The sequence below is a fragment of the Drosophila serrata genome, unplaced genomic scaffold (genome assembly GCF_035046125.1).
Source record: "Drosophila serrata isolate PLE 108 unplaced genomic scaffold, ASM3504612v1 contig_184, whole genome shotgun sequence".
Taxonomy (NCBI): domain Eukaryota; kingdom Metazoa; phylum Arthropoda; class Insecta; order Diptera; family Drosophilidae; genus Drosophila; species Drosophila serrata.
Window position 1 is genome coordinate 921,757 of NW_028257082.1, and position 18,506 is coordinate 940,262.

General features: G+C 44.3%; 1 protein-coding gene across 5 annotated transcripts in view; it reads right to left on the reverse strand.

Annotated features, from left to right (window-relative positions):
* Positions 1 to 1,106: 1,106 nt before the first annotated feature.
* The window catches only part of LOC110191559 (Krueppel-like factor luna), a 142,505-nt gene continuing 125,105 nt past the window's right edge, over positions 1,107 to 18,506 (reverse strand). For all 5 annotated transcript variants that reach the window (XM_020962435.2, XM_086827818.1, XM_020962434.2 and 2 more), the window contains 3 exons: positions 10,047 to 11,352; positions 9,694 to 9,840; positions 1,107 to 2,690 (listed from right to left, as the gene is read on the reverse strand). In XM_020962435.2, coding sequence (XP_020818094.2) covers positions 2,515 to 2,690; positions 9,694 to 9,840; positions 10,047 to 11,352 — 1,629 coding nt within the window. In that variant the 3' untranslated portion in view covers positions 1,107 to 2,514. The remainder of the gene's footprint in view (positions 2,691 to 9,693; positions 9,841 to 10,046; positions 11,353 to 18,506) is intronic.

Consider the following 18,506-nt stretch of genomic DNA (forward strand, 5'->3'; position numbering starts at 1 on the left):
ATATATATTTTGTTTACTTTTTCTATTTTGCAATTGTTGCATAAACGCGGAACACCTCGTTGACCAGTCTTTCATTTTTTTGTTTTACCTTTTTACACAATAATTTTTTGTTTGCATTTTTTCTCGTTTTAAAATACACTTTTTGCGGTTGTAAAATACATATATGTATATATATATATATAGATTCTTGTCTATCCGTATCCGAAGTGAGGCTCACTGTGCGCTCGAGACTATCTGCATTAGGATCTAAATATTCTTTACGCATTTCGAGTTTTAGTTTAAAGGTTTTCTATACAAAATATTCCTTATCATCGGGTTCTATTTCTTACTGGGCTGGGTTTAATTCCTTCCACAAAAGTTAGACTAAACTTGATTGAAGCATTTTTGACACATCGTAGACATTTTTGGATTTTTGGATTTTCGTTTCATTTCGTTTCGAGTATTGTTCAGTGAAATGGTCGCCTGGAAGCCAAACGGGATGATACTTGGGGGGCTGGAAGAGGTCCTGCTGATCGGATGATATCTCGGTACACACAAACACGATAACACACTCAAAAGGACACTCAAAAGCACAAGCAACACACCTACATACATACAAACGTACTGGCATCGATAACGATGGCCATCCTTGCTCCTCCTATCGACAATCAGTGAGAATAAAGCTAGAAAAAGTAGACAAAACTGTACTCCACATCCTTATGTACATAAACATTTATGCTTAGATATATATTTTTATATCGAGAGTTTACTAACTTTACAACTGGAGGAGGACTCGCATCTTTTTTGTTTTTGTTTTTTTGGCAAAGTTTCCCCTTCCTCTTAGCCCTACGTGTATGTGTTTTTTGTTCGCATTTTCCGTGCTCGTGTGCTGCAATTGATTACTTGCTTGGGTTTTTCACTTATTTCTTCTTTTTTTGTTTCGGTTTTTCTTTGCCTTAGCTATTTTGTTGTTGTTGTTCTCTGGATCACAGAATTTCTCATCACACAAACCATAATGATTGACCGATTGATTCGCTTTCGATCAACGTTGTATACTTTGATGTCGTGTCTCGTTTTGCCGAGGGTGCTGGTGGAAAATGATTAGTAGCCCATGGAAATATATTCGCTTTTCACATACGTTTCTTTATTTAAAAATAATTAAAAATTAAACAAAATCATTGTAAACAATAAATGAGGAAATGATACATTACAAAATAAAGAGCAGCACGCAAATTACTCCACAAAATGAAACAAGGTCTCTAGACACAGCTCTAGGTGGGCCATGGAACTCGCTTTGCTACAAGGAATTTACTGATTGATTAAGTTAAAATTAATGAGGCACATAAAGAAGAATTTGTATGTTATAGCTTTTGATTTCGACCGAGAATTCAATTTGGATTAAACTAGGTAAACATATCAAAATGTGTTTGTAATACTTTCCATCACTTGGCAATGCGCAAGCGAATTTTCGAATATTAAATAATTACGTATATTCATTAAAAAGCACAGCAACCGAATTGCTCTCCTCCTCTCTCTCTTTCGCTTAATAGCCAATATCGAGTGAAAATTAATTGGATTTTTGATTAAATTTAGTGTTAATAGGCTTCAATTTCGAGTGCTGCGATGAAATGATAATCAGACCTAGGCAACGTTTAAATTACATTTTAAAATTAGTTTAAGAAAAAAAGCATTCTCAGCGTTTTGTGTTTCGCTTTGTTTTGTTTACAACATATTTTGCACTTTACTTTTTTCTCATATTTGTATTCCTATCTGCTGTTGCTGACATACGAAACTAATTTATATTACTCTTTACATTTACATATATATATATTTTTACTAGTTTTTAGGGGTTTCTCTTTTTTTTGTGATTTTTTTTACATTTTCATTTTGGCAGTGTTCACATCATGAAAACAAAAATATCATTTTATATTTGCATTTAATTTATATATTTTTTTTGTTTGTTTGCTTTTGCTGTTTTTTTTTATTTGCTGCTTTACTTATGAAGAAATCTGCTTAGCTTTGGTAAATTGTACACAATTTTTGCTGTTTTTGTTCAGAACTTGCGGCTAAATGCTAGGTGTGAATGGGGGAAATGCGATCAGGCTGCTATAGCTTAACTTACACTTAACAAGGCATTGAAACAAATCGAATTTGCAATTGAAACGATAACGACGATATAACCATAACGAAAACGATAACGGCGACAATAATGGCGGCAACACAAATACATATTTATATATATTAATCCGAATCAGAGAACTTGAATTTCCATCTTTGTGCTTTGTGTTGGTTGTGATGTTTCATTTGATTTTTCACTTCCCCTCTCCCTCCTCCTCATATTTTCCACCCCAGCTCTCTCGCTCTCTCCTCTCTCCTCAGCTCCACGAATTAAGTGGTTTTGATTAGCGTTACGCAAGTTTTTCATCGTTCCTTGATGGCACACAGTTTCCGCTTGAACTCCCCGTCCCCCGTCCCCCGCCGCTGGCTTTTCCGGACTCCCTCGGCATCCTCCTCACCCCCGGCTTAGATCTCGCCTCACATGTGGCGCTTCATGTGCAACGCCAGGTGATCGGACCGCGAGAAGCATCGATCGCAATTGCGGCACTTGAACGGCTTGGCGCCGGTGTGTTTGCGGTAATGGCGGGTCAGCTCATCGCTCCTCGCGAACCTCCATTCGCAGCCTTCCCAGGAGCACTTGTATGGCTTCTCACCTGCGAACGGGAAGAGGTGGGAAAGAGAAAGTTTCTTATTAAATAAGTTGCAACCAAAAGTGGCAAGAGCTTAGCCTGCACAAAGAGAAATTTCTACTTAATTGTATATGTATTTTATTTGGTTTAAAATCAGAGCTTGTAGTATGGATTTAATTTAGTAAATTTTGCTGAATTTCCCCTTTAAGTCTCCCCAATTTCTCGCAGTGCTTAGAGGGAGCTGCTTCACTAGAAAGTTGCTGCAATTTCTCCGCTCCTTCGGCGCTGCAACGCAAACAATAAAGCGCATAAATATGCGTGCTCGGGGTGGCAGGATCTAGAGTTTTGGAGGGATGGAAACATTTTTTATTTAGCACGCGCCTGCCAAATGAAAAAACTTTTTCGACTCTGGCGCTCCGCGGACGAGAAATATGCATAAAGTAAAACATGGGTAAACACGGGCACTGGACGCAACGGGGTAAGGCGGGGGGCCAGAGTTTGGGCCAACAAAACGCACAAACAGTCAGGAATTTAAGACAATTAAAAATGAGAAACTGTAAAATTAAAACCGAAACGAAACGAAATGATGCCAACGCCGGCTGCGAAGCCAACGTCGACGTCAACGGTGTGCCAAGCGCGGTCCTTTGCCAACATTTTTCATGCGTGCCAAAAGCCTCAAAGGATACAAGCGGAGCAGCGCCAAAAGCCAACCAGAGCAGGATCCAGGATCCAGAGCCAGAGTCAGAATCAGAAACAGAGCCATGGCGAAAACCAGCCAGCCGAAAGGAAAAGGAAATGCAGAAGTTGTAATTTCACACAAAGCAAAAAGCAAAAAAAAGGAGGAGAAAACAGGGAAAAAAGGATCCTAAAATGCCAGGACAAGAGCGGTAGCGGTAGCGGTAGCGAAACCGAGCAGGACCTGAATAGAGCGGGGTGTAAAAACCGGCTATGCCAGGACACACTGAAAAAATACAAACCCAGCCAGACCAAGCTCCCGAAATAAGAGGGGCGAAAAAAGAAATGGGAAAATTATTTCAGTTTAAAAGACAAACAGCAGCCGAGGCAGGAAATTGCCGCCGTTGCTGCCCCCTGGAGGAGGGCAGTTGTTGGCGGTAAGAAAAAAAAAAATAAAGAAAGAAAATGGAGCGAGATAACCGGCAAGTAGACGACGACAGCCAAGAAAAATGCATAAAGCTGAGTGGAAAACTTTGTAACGCATACCACACACACACACACGTACGTATATACTTGGCTTAAAACTTAATGCATGCGGAAATGTGTGATATTTCCGTGCTCAATTTCACATTATGCACTTGCGGCTTTCCACCCATTTTCCACCTCCCTCTCCGTGCCAGAGGCAACCCTTCCGCTGACCGGAGCTCGGACTTGCCGGCTGTCTTAATTTCCATTTGTTTACACTTGGCCATAGCTCAAGTCGCGTCTGTGTCCATATATCTTTCTGTATTGCCGAATTTATTGGAGAGTATGTTGGTAGGAATTGGAGGGGTTGATAAGGATTTTGGAGGATGCTTAAAATGGTTTTGGGAAAATGGTAAAATAGATAAATATCGGCTCAAAGAATGGTATTACATTTGTAGTCAGAGCCTTGTAGTCAAGTGAAGGATTCATTTCCGACCCTATACATCATATATATTCTTGATCAGAATCGATAGCTGAATCGAACTAGCATTGCTTGGCAAAAATTTATTTTTTTTGAAATTTTTGAAATTTTAAAAATTTTATAAGGGGTTACATCGTTAAAATTGATAAAAAATCCGATTTTTTTACATATTAATTTGAGTATGCAGATATATTGACCTTTTAAAAACTAACACGAGACTGCTTTCCGCATTAAAATTATTGCTCTTTTGGCTTTGTTATGAAATTTTTAAACTTTGATTTGTCAAAAAATATTTATAAATATCACATTTTTTAAGCTTAGTTATGCTCGATTTCCGACTCGATCTTATAATTGAATGGCCCAACTTGATTTTAAACTGGAACAACTTATTTTTATAAATTTTAAAGCTCTATCCCCTTAAGACACACATGGCGTATACTTAATTTGGGGGTTTCCATAATAAGTATACGCCATGTATGCCAGATTTATCTTAAGTCGAAAACTATTTTTATAGCCTTTTAAGGTATTATTATTTTATTCAGAAGATTGTAACGCTGTGAAGGAGTTATTTCCGACCCTATAAATCATATATATTATTGATCAGTATCAAAATCCGAATCGATCTAGCTATGTTTTAAAGAAAAATAATTTTTTAGATTTTTTGAAAAAAAGGATAAGGGGTTACATCATTAAAAATGTTAAAAATTGGCAAAAAATCTGATTTTTGTAATTATAAAATTGAATATATGAAATATGCTTTCCAAAATAAAATGTATGAATTTTTGGCCTAGTTATGAGTTTTTAAAAACTCAAAGAATGTGAATATTTAAACTAATCCGGAATTAGAATTCCGATTGGATCCTATAATTAAACAGCAAGGGTATATAATCTGGGCTTCATTAAGTATCTAATCTTGTTTAATGTGTTCTTAAATGTATTTATTTAATTGTTGATTACTCGTGCACATATTGTTCTTATATGAGTATTTCGTAAGTATATTGCTGGATAGCTCACCAAGATTCTATTGGTTTTTCAGGCAATAAAATTATACTAGTGAATGCTAGACAGTTTGGTTGGTGAATCTGTGCGGACGACTGCCATTTTGGGCTTTGGCATGTTGTCAGAACTGTTTGCGAATCGAAGCATTGGCCATAAATAAACGGCTGCACAAACACACATATCGTTGTCTTTGGCATTTTTTGGCCATCTTCCTCCTCTCTGGCTTTTACCCCGGTCAGTGCAGTGACTCGCCCCCACTCGGGGCTTCCCCCGCAGACCTCTGGCTGTGTAAATCAGCGTCAAATGCACAAAGTGCAGGCCCAGAGATCTAGGATGCGACCCCCAAGAGTCTCGTATTGAAGTGCATTTAAACGGCAAAAGAGCTGGCAGCGGGGCGTCGGCAATCGGAGGGGGCAAAAGCTGCGATAAAGCACCCAAAATGGCCATGTTATCTGGCCACTGAAGTGGCTCGGGAAAGCGAAATGAAACCAAAAACGAAATGAAACCGAAACGAGCCAACTACAAAATATAGAGAAGAAGTTCTATAAATGGCCGACTGATAATATACCCTCTTAAGGAAGCTTCTATTCAAATAAGTTGACAAATATTTAACATTGAACTGAATTGAACTTTAAAAGAGTGCATCAATTGTTATATAAAATGTATAGTATTTTAACAATATTATTTAGAATTTGTATCTAGCCTGATATACTCTTTTTGTCCTAGTTCCACAATCCTGCTATTACTCAGGCCACGGCTATTGGCCATTACTTTTGGCCAGGCTGAAAAGTATGCAATGGCCGCGCATGTGGAACAAGATGGCTTTCACTCCCTGCCTTTTAATTAGTTTTCATGGCAAGCCATCTGAGCTGACATTGTTAGCGGATGCAATGGGATGCGCTGCAGACCTGGCCAAAAACGGCAGCCAGCCAATTGGCAACTGGGTTAAGCGATTCTCGCCCGCTTTTATTTCCTCCAATCGCGCCGAGACGTCGCCATGTTAATTTATTGAGCCGAACGCAGTTAAAACTTAACCTCAGCCGTTTGTCTGTATATATATATTGATAGTTTCAGCTCCGATTCCGTGGCCCTGGCAGGCCATAAAGCCAGCACTTGTAAATTGTTTAAAGGCAATAAGGAGGAGGCCAGGAAGGACTGCCTCTACTCCTCCGGCAGTCGCTTAGCAAAAGCGCAGAGAGTTGCAGCAGCAGCAGCCAGAAGGAGCCAGTTAATATTTTATAAATTTCACTTGGCGTTGGGTTTTAATTTCAGCCGGCAATAGGAAAGAATGCACTGGCGGGGGACATGGACATGCGATGAGGGGGATCACAGGAGCTGGGCTGAGTTCCAGGCAGCCCTTTTTGCCTCCTTGGCTCGATGCCTTCTCGGCTTTTGCACTCAACACAATTTTTATGGTCTGTTTGCGTCTTTTCACTTGATTGCACTTGTAATCTTTTCTTAACGGTTTCAGCGTCTCAGCGCTTTTCTTGGCTTTTCCCGAGCTCGGTCTCTCATCCCGACTCCCGGTTGCATGCCACTCTGGCATTTTTATAGCCGCCTGCGTTTAACTAATTGAAATCGTTTGTGGCCAAAGTTTGCAAGAGGATTTCGTACGGCGAATGCCGCTTTAATTGATATTCAATTGCGCCGATATATATCCGTCAGAGTGTGCATTTATTTTATATATATATATGTATGTATATATGTATGGCGATGTGCTTCAATGGCTTTCTAATTAAATGGACATGCAAATGGCAATGTGGAAGTGGAAGCCACAGGAGGAAACGCAGGAAGTGCGCTCGAAAACCCAAATCAAATTAATTTCACTGTCTGTCCTTAAACCCACCCGAAAACCCCCACCGCTCGAATGTTCAAGGACACTGTTTGGCAACTAAATAATAGCTCGTCATCAATTATTCGCATGCTCGTCCGGTCTCGAAAGCGACACAATTTAAAGAACGCTCTGAATCGGCGCTAGGCTCTAATGAAATTCAGCTCTCAGCTCTCTTCATTTCGAATGCAAAAAACGTAATTCATTAGGTTTTCTTTAATTTAAAAACCTCGCCTGGTCTCCATGGTATCATTAAAATAATTACGTTTTCCTTTTTCGGTCCCGCCGCTCCTTTCATAACGTTTTCTTTATATTTTTTTTCCCCCCCACCTTTTGGGGGCCAGCAAATCAAATGTTTCAATCTTATCGTCGGGCCAACACCTTGGCTTTTGATTTATTGGTCTCCCCGGGTTCCGGTCCTTCGTCCTTGCAGCGCCGCTATCTCCGCCCGTCCCTCCTACGGCTGCACTCACGCCAGACCGACCGGCGAACATGTGTAATTAATTAAAAAGTCGTCGGGGCCGGGAAAACTATGGAAGTTTTCCCGGCAAAAATTAACACTTAAAGCAGTTGGGCCAACAAACCAGGAAAGAAAAACTCAACAACAAGGCGATGAGCAGCTCCTAAATTTTTGTTTGGTGTTTCGGGTCTTGGGCAAAAAATAAACGGAAAATTATGAGCAAAACTTTGACTGTTATGGATTTTTATTGAACCAACAACAGCTTTTGGGCTTCTTGCGGCCAAGGCAAACAAAACTAGAGGCAGCAGCAGCATCTCCGGAATTGAATGTTAATTAAAATGTTAAGCCCCGAAGCCGGGGGCCAAAAGCAAATTTATAAATTGAGCAATATCCTGCGGCTGTCACAGAAAGTTGTTGCTGTTGACACAGCCGGCTTGAGACTGGGTCAAAGGAGTCAGGAGTCAGGAGCTGGCAGCCAGGAGGCCATCATCGCCTTGAGCTGCACATGAATCTGGCTTATGTGCTGATGATGGCCACGCCTTCCAGGGGCCATTTGGGAAGCAGGAACGGAGCAACTTTGACCAACATTCGGCCACTGGACAAACAAGCCCACACATCCATTGTCGGCTGTCGAGTGAGAAATATCCGAGGCCCGAATTTCATTTGCTCACAAAACATGCTGGCCCTGGCCAGCAAAGGGACTTGGGTCGAGGGAATGCCAACACTTGCATGCATAAGTAAGCAAAGCCACAGAAACACACAACAGACCCGAAACCCATCCCCATCGAGGGTATACTCGATTCGGAACTGAATATGGAACAATATGCTACAGAGAGAAACTTAATCCCTATCATTTCAATAAGCTAAATTATCATAAATTGTAAAGCTTATATCCTAGCAAATTTAGAATCAAATTGCTTTACATTTTTCAGTTTGTTTCTTTCAGTCTGCTTTTTGAAAGAATTAAGACACCAACATAAATTCCTCGCTGTGTAACAGAGCCTAACCAAAAGTCAGCTATCTTCTGTATGAATTGTTTGGCAAAGACATTGCAAAATCATTTGCCTGGCATTTGAGTGTGTGCCAAATGATTTGTTGGTCCCACCCCAAAAAAGGATCCCCCCGAAGACACCACTGACAACCGAAAACAAAGAATGAATCTACCAAAATTCATAAAGCGGGCCGGGAGAGAGCAAAGCCCTCCTCGCCCTACAAAATTTTAACTGAATGCGCACAAATGTTGTTGGCCAACAACTGCAAACTTTTCTCTTCCTATTTTATTTTGGTTTTTGTTTTTGGGGTTTTTTTTTTTTTGGCAGAACTTGAAATGGATTTTGGTTTTCTATTTTATGGGTTAAGTGTTTGCTGGCAAAGCTCTTGTAAGCCCGCACGCACACACTGGCACACACATCCAGTGGCAGGACGAATCAATAGATTTGCTCTCTCGTGTTCGGATGCGGTCGTAATAAAATTACATTTCAACGCCGGCTCCGGCTCCACGGCGCGCTGTGCTGCGAGAGTGTGCGTGTGTGACCAATATTTCATGTTTGAATTATGCGATTTTTATTGAAATTTCAAGCATCGCCTGCTGTCAGGCGATGAGGTTGTTTTTTGGTGCCCAATTGCCGGTGCTGGTGCCGGAGCACCGAGCCCCGGATGATCCTACTCCTGTTGTCGCTGCAGTTGAAGCCAAACCCATTGGATGTTTTTCCCCGTGTTTTACCGCCGCGACTGCAAGGCTGTGGACAAAGGACGGTGTCGGGCAAACAATGCAACATGTCACTCCAGCCTGTCCCCGGGGACTCTGTCGGGGACACACTGTTGTCGCAGCAGCTCCCTGATTTATTGTGGGGTCTGCCGGAGAGGAAGCCTGAGTGAGTCCTGTTCCAGGCCCAGCAGGTAAGGGAGGGAGTGCAGGAGCTGAGGTTTGGTTTTTCCAGCTGCCCCTCCACTCCCAAGGCACACGTTTTTAATTGCGGACAGAAAGTCTGTCCCCACTGTAAGAGTGTCTGTCAGTCGCACACCCACACACACACACCCCACTCGCACACTCATCGCATTCAGAACATTCATACTCCATACATTCCATATTCGGGCCAAGCCCCAAAAAACTCACCTGTGTGCGTTCTTTGGTGGGCCTTCAGGTGCGAGCTCTTGGTGTAGACTTTTTTGCAGCCCAGAAATTGGCACTTGTGTATCCGGCGCTTGGCATCCGGGCTGTGATCGCTGTGATGTTGACGCGGGTGATGCGATTTCGAGGAGCCTGCGGTTTCAAACAAGAAAAAAATACAGAAGAAGAGGTTAAAAGTCAATTGGGTCAAGGGGTTGCTACTGGTATTGCATTCACAAGCGTATGTATGGAATGATGATTCAGGTGGAATTTATATTGTATGCTTTGATCTTCACTTAATTAACCATCTTCTTCTGGAATTTATCTAGAGTTCATATTGTCTCAGTTTAATTGCTTACCGTTTGAGGACTTTTCAGCTCGCGGCGACAGCACCTGTTGCTGCTGTGTTGCCGTATTGCTGCTGGTGTTGCTGCTGTTATTGTTGCTGCTGCTGCTGCTGCTGTTGGCCGCTGCACTGAGCACGGCGGCAACATTGGCATTGCCGTTGTTCTGCATCTGGATGACGCGGGCCAGACTGATGCCAGCCGCTCCCGGCTTCCCGTTGGCCGTCGTCAGGCGGACAATGGTGCTGCGCGGAATGTTGCTGTGGGGAGACGGGTCGCTGGCGCCGCTGGAGCTAGAGCTGGAGCTGGAGCTGCTGCTCAGGCTGCTGCTGCTGCTGCTGCTGAGGCTGCTTTTGGGCGAGAGGGTGCTGCTGTGGCCGAGGGCCTGCGGCGATATGCTCAGGTGCTGGACGGCCAGCTGCTGCTGCTGTTGCTGCAGCTGGGTCATCGTGGGATTGCTCTGGCTGCTGAAGCGCAGGATTGCTGTAGCGGGTGTGGAGTTGCTCGTGGATGTTGCCACATGCTGTGGCTGTTGTTGCTGCTGCTGTTGTTGCTGTTGTTGTTGCTGCTGCTGTTGCTGTTGTTGCTGCTGTTGCTGTTGCTGCTGCTGCTGCTGTATCAGAGCCGCCAGGTCGTTGGCCTCCAGCTGCTGGGCATAGTTGTGGCTACGCAGGCTGGATTCCGGCGATGAGGGCGGCGTGAGTGTAGGCAGCACAAAGTCGTGGACATGGCCCAGTTGCAGCCTGGCACTACTGCCCTGATGGCTCTTGGCCTGCACCACACGCACCTTAATGCCCGGCGCTGAGCTGTTCCGCGAGCTGACCGTGATGGTGCTGCCACTGCCCAGGCTGCTCATGGGACTGGCCACGATGTTGCCACTGCCACTGGAGGTGGCACTGCCGCTGCTGCTGCTGCTGCTGCTGCTGCTGCTGCTGCTGCTGCTACTGTTGCTGGTGGGCGTCATGTTGCCGGCACTGCCAATGCTCGGGTTGGGCGAGATGGCCGAGGGCGGCGCCGCAAAGAGCCCGCCCAGCTTGTCGTCGCAGCCCGCCTCGTCGTCCTCCTCGTCGATCCGCTCCTGCTTGACCAGCACCGAGCAGCTGAGCGCCTGGGAGCCATTGCTGTCCCACGAGATGCCCGAGCAGATGGACGAGACCGAGGAGGTCGTCGAGATCGTGTCCAGGTGCTGCTCCTTGATCTTCAGCTCCTCGAGCAGGCGGGCGGGCGTGGAGAATATGTCCCAGACATTGTCCGTGTTGCTCTGGATCTTCTTCTGCAGTTTGGGCTCGTCCCGCAGATAGCGCTCCAGTTCATAGCAGGTCTGTAACAAGGCAGAGAGAGAGAGAGCGTTAGAGGAGGAGAGTTCATGAAAGTTGGTCCATTAGAAGTGGGGGCTTAATGGCGGTTGGCCCAATTCAATTTGCCGGCTACACATTGCCGGCATTTTCGAGCACATTAAGCCGATAATTTAGGGACGCTGGCCGCGGGCATAAACATAAACATAAATTTCAAATTATGCTTTATGCCCTGCCGCAATTACAGGTAATAATTCTGCGCATTCAATTTATGGCCAGTTGCATACTTTCGGGGTGCCGTCGCTTTGCTCTTAATGGAGGCGACAATTAAGTGCACATGAAAGTGAACCGAAGAGGAGAGCCTGTAATCAAGGACATAGGGACGAAGGCACTCGCCGGCGGGCGCATGGGCGATGCCTTTGATCTCCGCTCCACTCGGGCGGACTCATTTGGCAACTCGTCGCGGCGAGTGGTGTGCACACGGCAAACAGCAAACTGCAAACACACACACAACAGCAGCCGATGTCGCCGCCGCCGGCACTTGCCACGCCCCTTTGATGCAACGGATTTCAATATGTTCGCCAGGTGGGTAAGGGTTTGGGGTGTTTGTAGTACAGATGCCCCTTGTGTCTGCCACTTAAGCGTTACTCTTTAAGTCACCCACAAATTGAACACATGAACGACAATTTGCTCAGTCATTTGTACAAAAGGCAAGGTAAGGGAATGTAACCCTTTTTGGCACAGAGAGAACAAAGTTTGTATATATAAAAATAGTATAATTATAAATGATACCATTAAGATACGTGATAACAAAGGCTTGGCTAAGCAAAAACCTTCAAAGTTCCTTGTTCTTTGCTTTCAAATCTCTTTAATAATGAAATCACCAAACTAAACTATAGTTTTCTTTCCATGTATCCCTGTGATTCCCCATTTTGAGGGGGCTAAGGGGACTACTACCAACAAATCTTATTAAGTGCGATGCAAAACGCAGGAAAAACCCAATGAGGCGGAATAAGCAGCAGCAGCAGCAGCATCAGCAAAAGGGTCTCTCTCGAACAGAGCACCGCTTTTGACCATTTTTCCACACATGCCTTTGGTCTGAACGCGTAAATCACTTTAAGTGTTATTTCAAGAAAATAATTGCAACACATAAATTTCGCCGAACCCTTTTTGCTGAAAGTCGCGTCGTAGCGAAAGCAAAACACGAATAGCGTGGCGCAGGGAAAACTATAATGGTTTATGAATCGGGATAATGGCCAAGAGAGTCTGAGAGTCTGGGAGTCTGGACTGGAATCGGGCTTAGACTTTTGGCTTTGGCCTCAACACGTTGCGGCCATGATTAATGGGCGGCTGGCTGCACTCCACTCAGACAATGCAGGCAATCTTTGAGCAGAAATCTAAATAAAATGTAACATGCGCGAGCAATGCAAGGGCAATTTGATATATTGTCTCGGGGGTGGCAGGTGGCCCAGGGAGGTGCTATCAAAAATGGCATTTTGATTTATGCGCTGCCGCGCTTCCTTCCACTCCTTCCACTCCTGCTGCTCCTGCTGCTCCTGGATTTTGGCTCCTGGCGAGGCTGCAAACAAATCACGTGAGCCAACAGGCCAAAGATTAGACGCGACTTTCAAATTGCTGCTGGCAAACAAGGACCTCGCTCCTACTACTACTATATAGTACTCTCCTGTATAGTGGATACGTCCTGAACTGATGGATGGCCAGCGGGTGTGCGGTTCAGGACCTGGCCAATTTATAAAAAACAAAGGCCAGCTAGCACAGCAGCAGCATTTGCTAACGAAACAATACGGCTGAAGCGCAATTATCAAGCTAATTATGATGCGTTATCTGGGTTGCTTAGTAATTAGTTTAATGAGTGCAGGATGATGTTTTGTTACTAGGATTTTAATTAATTTCCACCACCACAGGTTGAAATATAGTTTGAAAATGTGTAAGCTAAATGCTGATAAGTGGAAAATCTAATTGCAACCACTTGCTGACCATCAATTTGCCTAAAATGTGTAGAGTCCTGTTTTGTTTGTGTGAATTTAATGTGAAGTAATTCCTAGGTAAATACGTTGAATAATAACCCGTAAACATAACGTGTATGTGAGTGTATGTGTATAATTATGGATATTGACGGTTTTCCTACTTAAGCCCTTAACAACAGGAAAAGCTGAGAAGAAGGACCTGGAGCAGAAACAGGAGCTGGAGAGAGCACTAAGCAGGCCAAATTTAAGAAGAAGAACACTTAGCAGCAGATTGAAGAGGGCAAAAGTTGCCTCTTTGTTGTAATCAACATAATTATTGTTGGCACAAAGTTCTGCCAGGCGAAAAAGGAAAAAATACACATTTCTCTGTCACTGATGTGTGTGTGCTAAATATATATATATGAGTGTGCGGGGATAAAACTTTTCTAAGAAAACTTTTTTGTTGCTCATTTGTGTTTAATAGAAATTTATTTGCCCGCCAAGGATGTGCGGGAGCACGGACTCCGTCGCCCATTCCCCATTTCCCATTCCACATTTCCCATTTCCCATTTCCCATGTAACTGGTACGAGGGGTGACAACAAAACACTTTTGCGCACTTTTTGCCAGCAATTTATGTTGCTCCACTTTGGGCCACATAAAAATCTTCATTTCCGTGGCCCTGGTCTGCCTTGTGTTTCGTTTTCTATTCCCGTTTCTGTTCCCGTTTTCTGTTTCTGATCTTAAATTGTGGTTCTCCATTTCCCATTGCCCTTTCTGCAACACATTTCTTCTATATACATACATATATTTTTTGTTCTGAGCCAGGCTGAGCTGGTTTATGCGCTGCACTTAGGCGATGTGGTGACAGCTGCGGTTATTAAAACCTGCAAATTGTATTTATATCCCCCGGCAAAGTGGAACCTGGATTTTGACAAGCCGCAAAAAAAAAAAAGTAAAAAGCGAATAGACATATTTCGGCATAAATTTATTGGCCCACAGATTACCCGGAGAGATTCAGCAGATGGAGATGAGAGAGAGATGCCATCGCACACTTTTGGGCTAAACAAGTTATAGAAGAAGATTCACCACCATCCGGATGGAAGTTGGAGCTGAAGCTAAGCCAGAAGAGGATTCGAAAAAAAAGAGACGAGAGAACGGAATCCTTAAATTTTTGCAATTATCTAACCACAAATTGTTTGCCTAGTCTAGAGCATTCGAGTTCCCATTGTGTGTGGCCGGAGCAAATAAAATTTTGAGCCAAACAGGATGAGATGAAATGTTTGCCCAAGGACAGGACCAGGCGATCCAGGACTTTGGTGGCAAATTGAATTTGGCCACAGCAAATAGAGTCTGTGTGGAGTGCAGGGTGTGTGTGTGTTATGCTGGCACAAATGCTAATGTAAAATAAAAGCATGCGATTAAATTTAATTATCCAGCATGTTTATTAAAGTCTACAAATGCGGCATGACAGGAGGAATGGATGGCAGGGGGAATATCGCACAATTGGGAGAGATTTCGAGTATTTGTCCTGCCCGGGCACACACACATCCCCGCGGGATGCCACGCCTTCGCCTTCGGTATGGGGGAGGGGCGGAACATATTTAATTATGTGTGTAATTGAAAAAGACGCAACGGCAGTTAAGGCGCACACACACAGAAGCCTCAAGGAATTGGTATAGGAATAGAGGAGGCCCAGGAAGAAAAATCAAGCCGAGACTATTATGCCACGCACATGTCTGCAAAGTGTCCTGGATGTCCCGCTGCGATTTCCACGCATCTGAGAGTAAGTGTGTCCTCGTCCTTGGTGCGTGTCTGTGTATTAGAAAGACATTAGCAGACGCCAGCGGGCGGCAATCGCCTTGCGGTTTCGCCAAGGACCTGGAGAGGAGCTGACTCTAGCCAGGGACTAAGGACCAAGAAACAAGGACCAAGGAGCATCTGCCTTTTGCCGAAATATGTAGACGCAGCAGCGCAAATACAATTTCGGCTTCGCCTCCGCCTGCATTATGTCATTTAATGAGCCATAATTCCACGGAGAACGAGAAATAGGAGGGGTAGGCTGTGGAAAGCCTTAAGCCCTCACCCCCTGGGGAAATGTGGCCCGAACATTTTTCCGTTTTCCATTTGTGTCCTCGTCTGCCTCCATTTTGAAAGTTTTAATGAACGAAACGTAATGAAATTATGCCGACAATTAATGCCGCCCTGAAGTGGCAACCAAGAAAGCACTTTAAGTTGACGCTGGAACATTAAAGATTCCCTGGTAATAGGCAGATGCTCTTTTCCCATTAAAAAAGGAACATAAATTCGATTCCTTTTTGATTAATATTCCCAACTAACCGCTCTCAAAGCTGGACATGCGTATAATTATTTTTCCCTCATAGATAAGACACACCACCTAAAGGATTCAAAGGATTCTAGGCCCACGCATGTTCGTATAATCTAATTAATATTCTGATTTTGATCTAACAACCCTTTGAAACTAAAAGTGTAACCCAGTAAAATTCTGATACCTAAAAGCTGTTGAAATGGGTACACACTCCCATTAAACATCAACCCTTTAAACTAAACAAAAAACCATATCATAACCCCTTGTAGGTGTCACGAAAAAGTTCTGATAATTAAGGCTCCTGAACTATATTCCCATGAATGTTTCCCATATCCTTTTGTTTATATATATTTATACACATGCCTGCCTGCCTGGAGATTACACACAGATTGATACGTTTCGTGTGTCGCTGGGATTGCAACTATTGTTTTCAATTTACACCCTGCTGTGCAGGACGTCCTGCCTGCTCCTTCAACTCGGCTCCTGCAGCTCCTTGTTATCTGGCTGTCAGCTAAGTGACTTCTTAATACGAGTGGCTGCAATCTCTGGAGTTGTAAGTTGCAAGCAGCAATATCAGCCAGTCACTAGTCACTCGATTTGGCAATAACAATAAGCCAGACCAGGACAAGCAGCTAAGGGTGGCAACAGGCGACAGACGAGCGCAGCAGGATAATTGAATTATTGGCATTATCACTGCATTTGCACTTACACCCAAGCCCTCTTCCCTTAACTCACTCCTCCTGCCCATTCAGCCACATTACAAAGTGTAATGCGTTGATTTACTTGGGCTGCCGAGGGGGCAGGTCACGCTGCAGTTGTTTGTTTGTTTGTTTGTTTGCTTTCGGGTCGAGAGTGCACTTAAGCCACTGAGCTGCCGGAGACTCGGCGAAAGCATTGCATAATTCCAGGCATTATGCTAATTCCCGGAAAGAAACTTGCCAGGACACCCACACACACACACACACACACACACACACAACCAAGTAGTGCTGCTCCTTGGCTCGAAGAAAGATCACTTTCTCGAATTCTCTGCTTTTAAGGCGCACAGGCCAATCGAAGGACTCGAGAGCGAACTCGAGTGCGGCGCCCAAAAGTGTTCCGGCGTGTCCTGGGGTGTCTTAGCCAAGAAAAAGTAGTAGCAACTTGGCTGGCAGCACAGGGAGGATGAGCGGGCAAACTAATGCGTTGTACGCGCCGCTGAATTTAAATGAGGAATTAATGCGTACATTATTTCCAACCCTCCTACACAGTGGCACCACTCACCCCTCGGTACCATTTCCATTCTCATTCCCATTTCCATTCCGGGGACCCATCTCCTTCCGACTATGCAAACATTTTGCCACTTTCCACTTGCCACATGCATTGTGTGCCCCGTCGCTCGTTTCGCTTTCGTTACAATTTCGGTCTTCTGAGTTTTCTTTTTTTCCTTTCTTTTCCGCCGCCTGCCTGGGTTCGATTACGAGGCAAGGAGTCCTTCGGCGAACAGTGTTCCCGCCCCAACCATTAGCTTTGAACTTGATGTTATTTGTGCGGCGGCGGCGGCAAATTGCGCTGGCTTTTGTTGTTGTCGCCTCACGCTTCGTTTTGTCATTTTGCGGCATGTTGCCGCTATGTTGGCCGGGCCTAAATGACACTTTGCCCAAATGATGACGCTGACAATGATAATAAATAAATTTAACGCACTTCAAGTGCCGCCACTCGCGGCTTGCCGGCTCGCGCCCTCCCCGAAAGTCAATGTCATTTGCATTTTATTTTTCCTGGTTCTCTCCTTGTTTTCCCTCCTGGCCTTTGGCTGTAACCGAAATTGAACTTTATTAACGGCAGAGTGTTTCTATGTCCTGGCCCATATTTACCGCATTAAAGTCCGGGGCTACTTTAAAGTAGAGCTGTGCCAGCTTATCGCTCCTGTTCTGCTTGGTCTGTTCTGGCTAAATCGAGGGGACAGAGAGACTGAGCGGGCCAGAAACAATCAGAATTTGCACATGACTGCCCGGGTAAACGAGCTTGTGTCCTGGCACTCCGTTGCAATTAAGAGTTGCAACAATATTTCAGGACCTATTCCGGAGTCTCGGAGTCGAAACAATCGATTGTCCGGACTACATCCACTTAGTAGGCAATTACATTTAGAGGACCAGCCTCGTCTATCCTAATCGAAATGTGAAAGGATATAGGAATTGGAATCGGAATCATAAGCCATGAACCACACACATACATATAGAGGGCAACGGCAACGAAATTATTTAACACATTTAGGAGGCGACCACAAAATGCGCACACATTCAATTGGAAGGACCGCACATGTCCTGGTCTCAGGAATCACAAAGCACACAGCGCTGGTCCTAGTCCTCGTCCTACTCCGGGTGTCATCAACGACACAGAGATTGTAAAACGTATAAAATAAAGACAAAAGCTTAATAACCGAACACTGGGAAGGGTGCAAGGACAGCGACAAGGATTCCGACTACGACTCTACTATGGCTGCCCGCTGCTGCCCTTCTGTGTGACAATAAAAACTAATTTTTTGGGTCGCATTAAAAGGGATACACCTAAATGACAAAATAAGCACACACATAACACACACACACCCCACTCACACCCTCTAGAGGAAAGCCCACACACACAGAAACTGTCGAGACGAAAAATGCAATTTCTGTGGTTTTCATTTTTACGGCAGGACCAAAAACCCAGACCCAGACCCACCCCGAAATGAAGGTGGAACATTTGCTGTGTCTATTATGGCATTGAATGGATTTTGTGCTGATTCCCCCTGATCCTTGCCATCCCTTCTTCTGCCCCCCTGGGCAATCCACTATCATCTTTCAGTGTCTGCTTAAGTGTTTGTCTAACATTTTGTGGCTTATAACTATCATGGCTTATGATATTGAC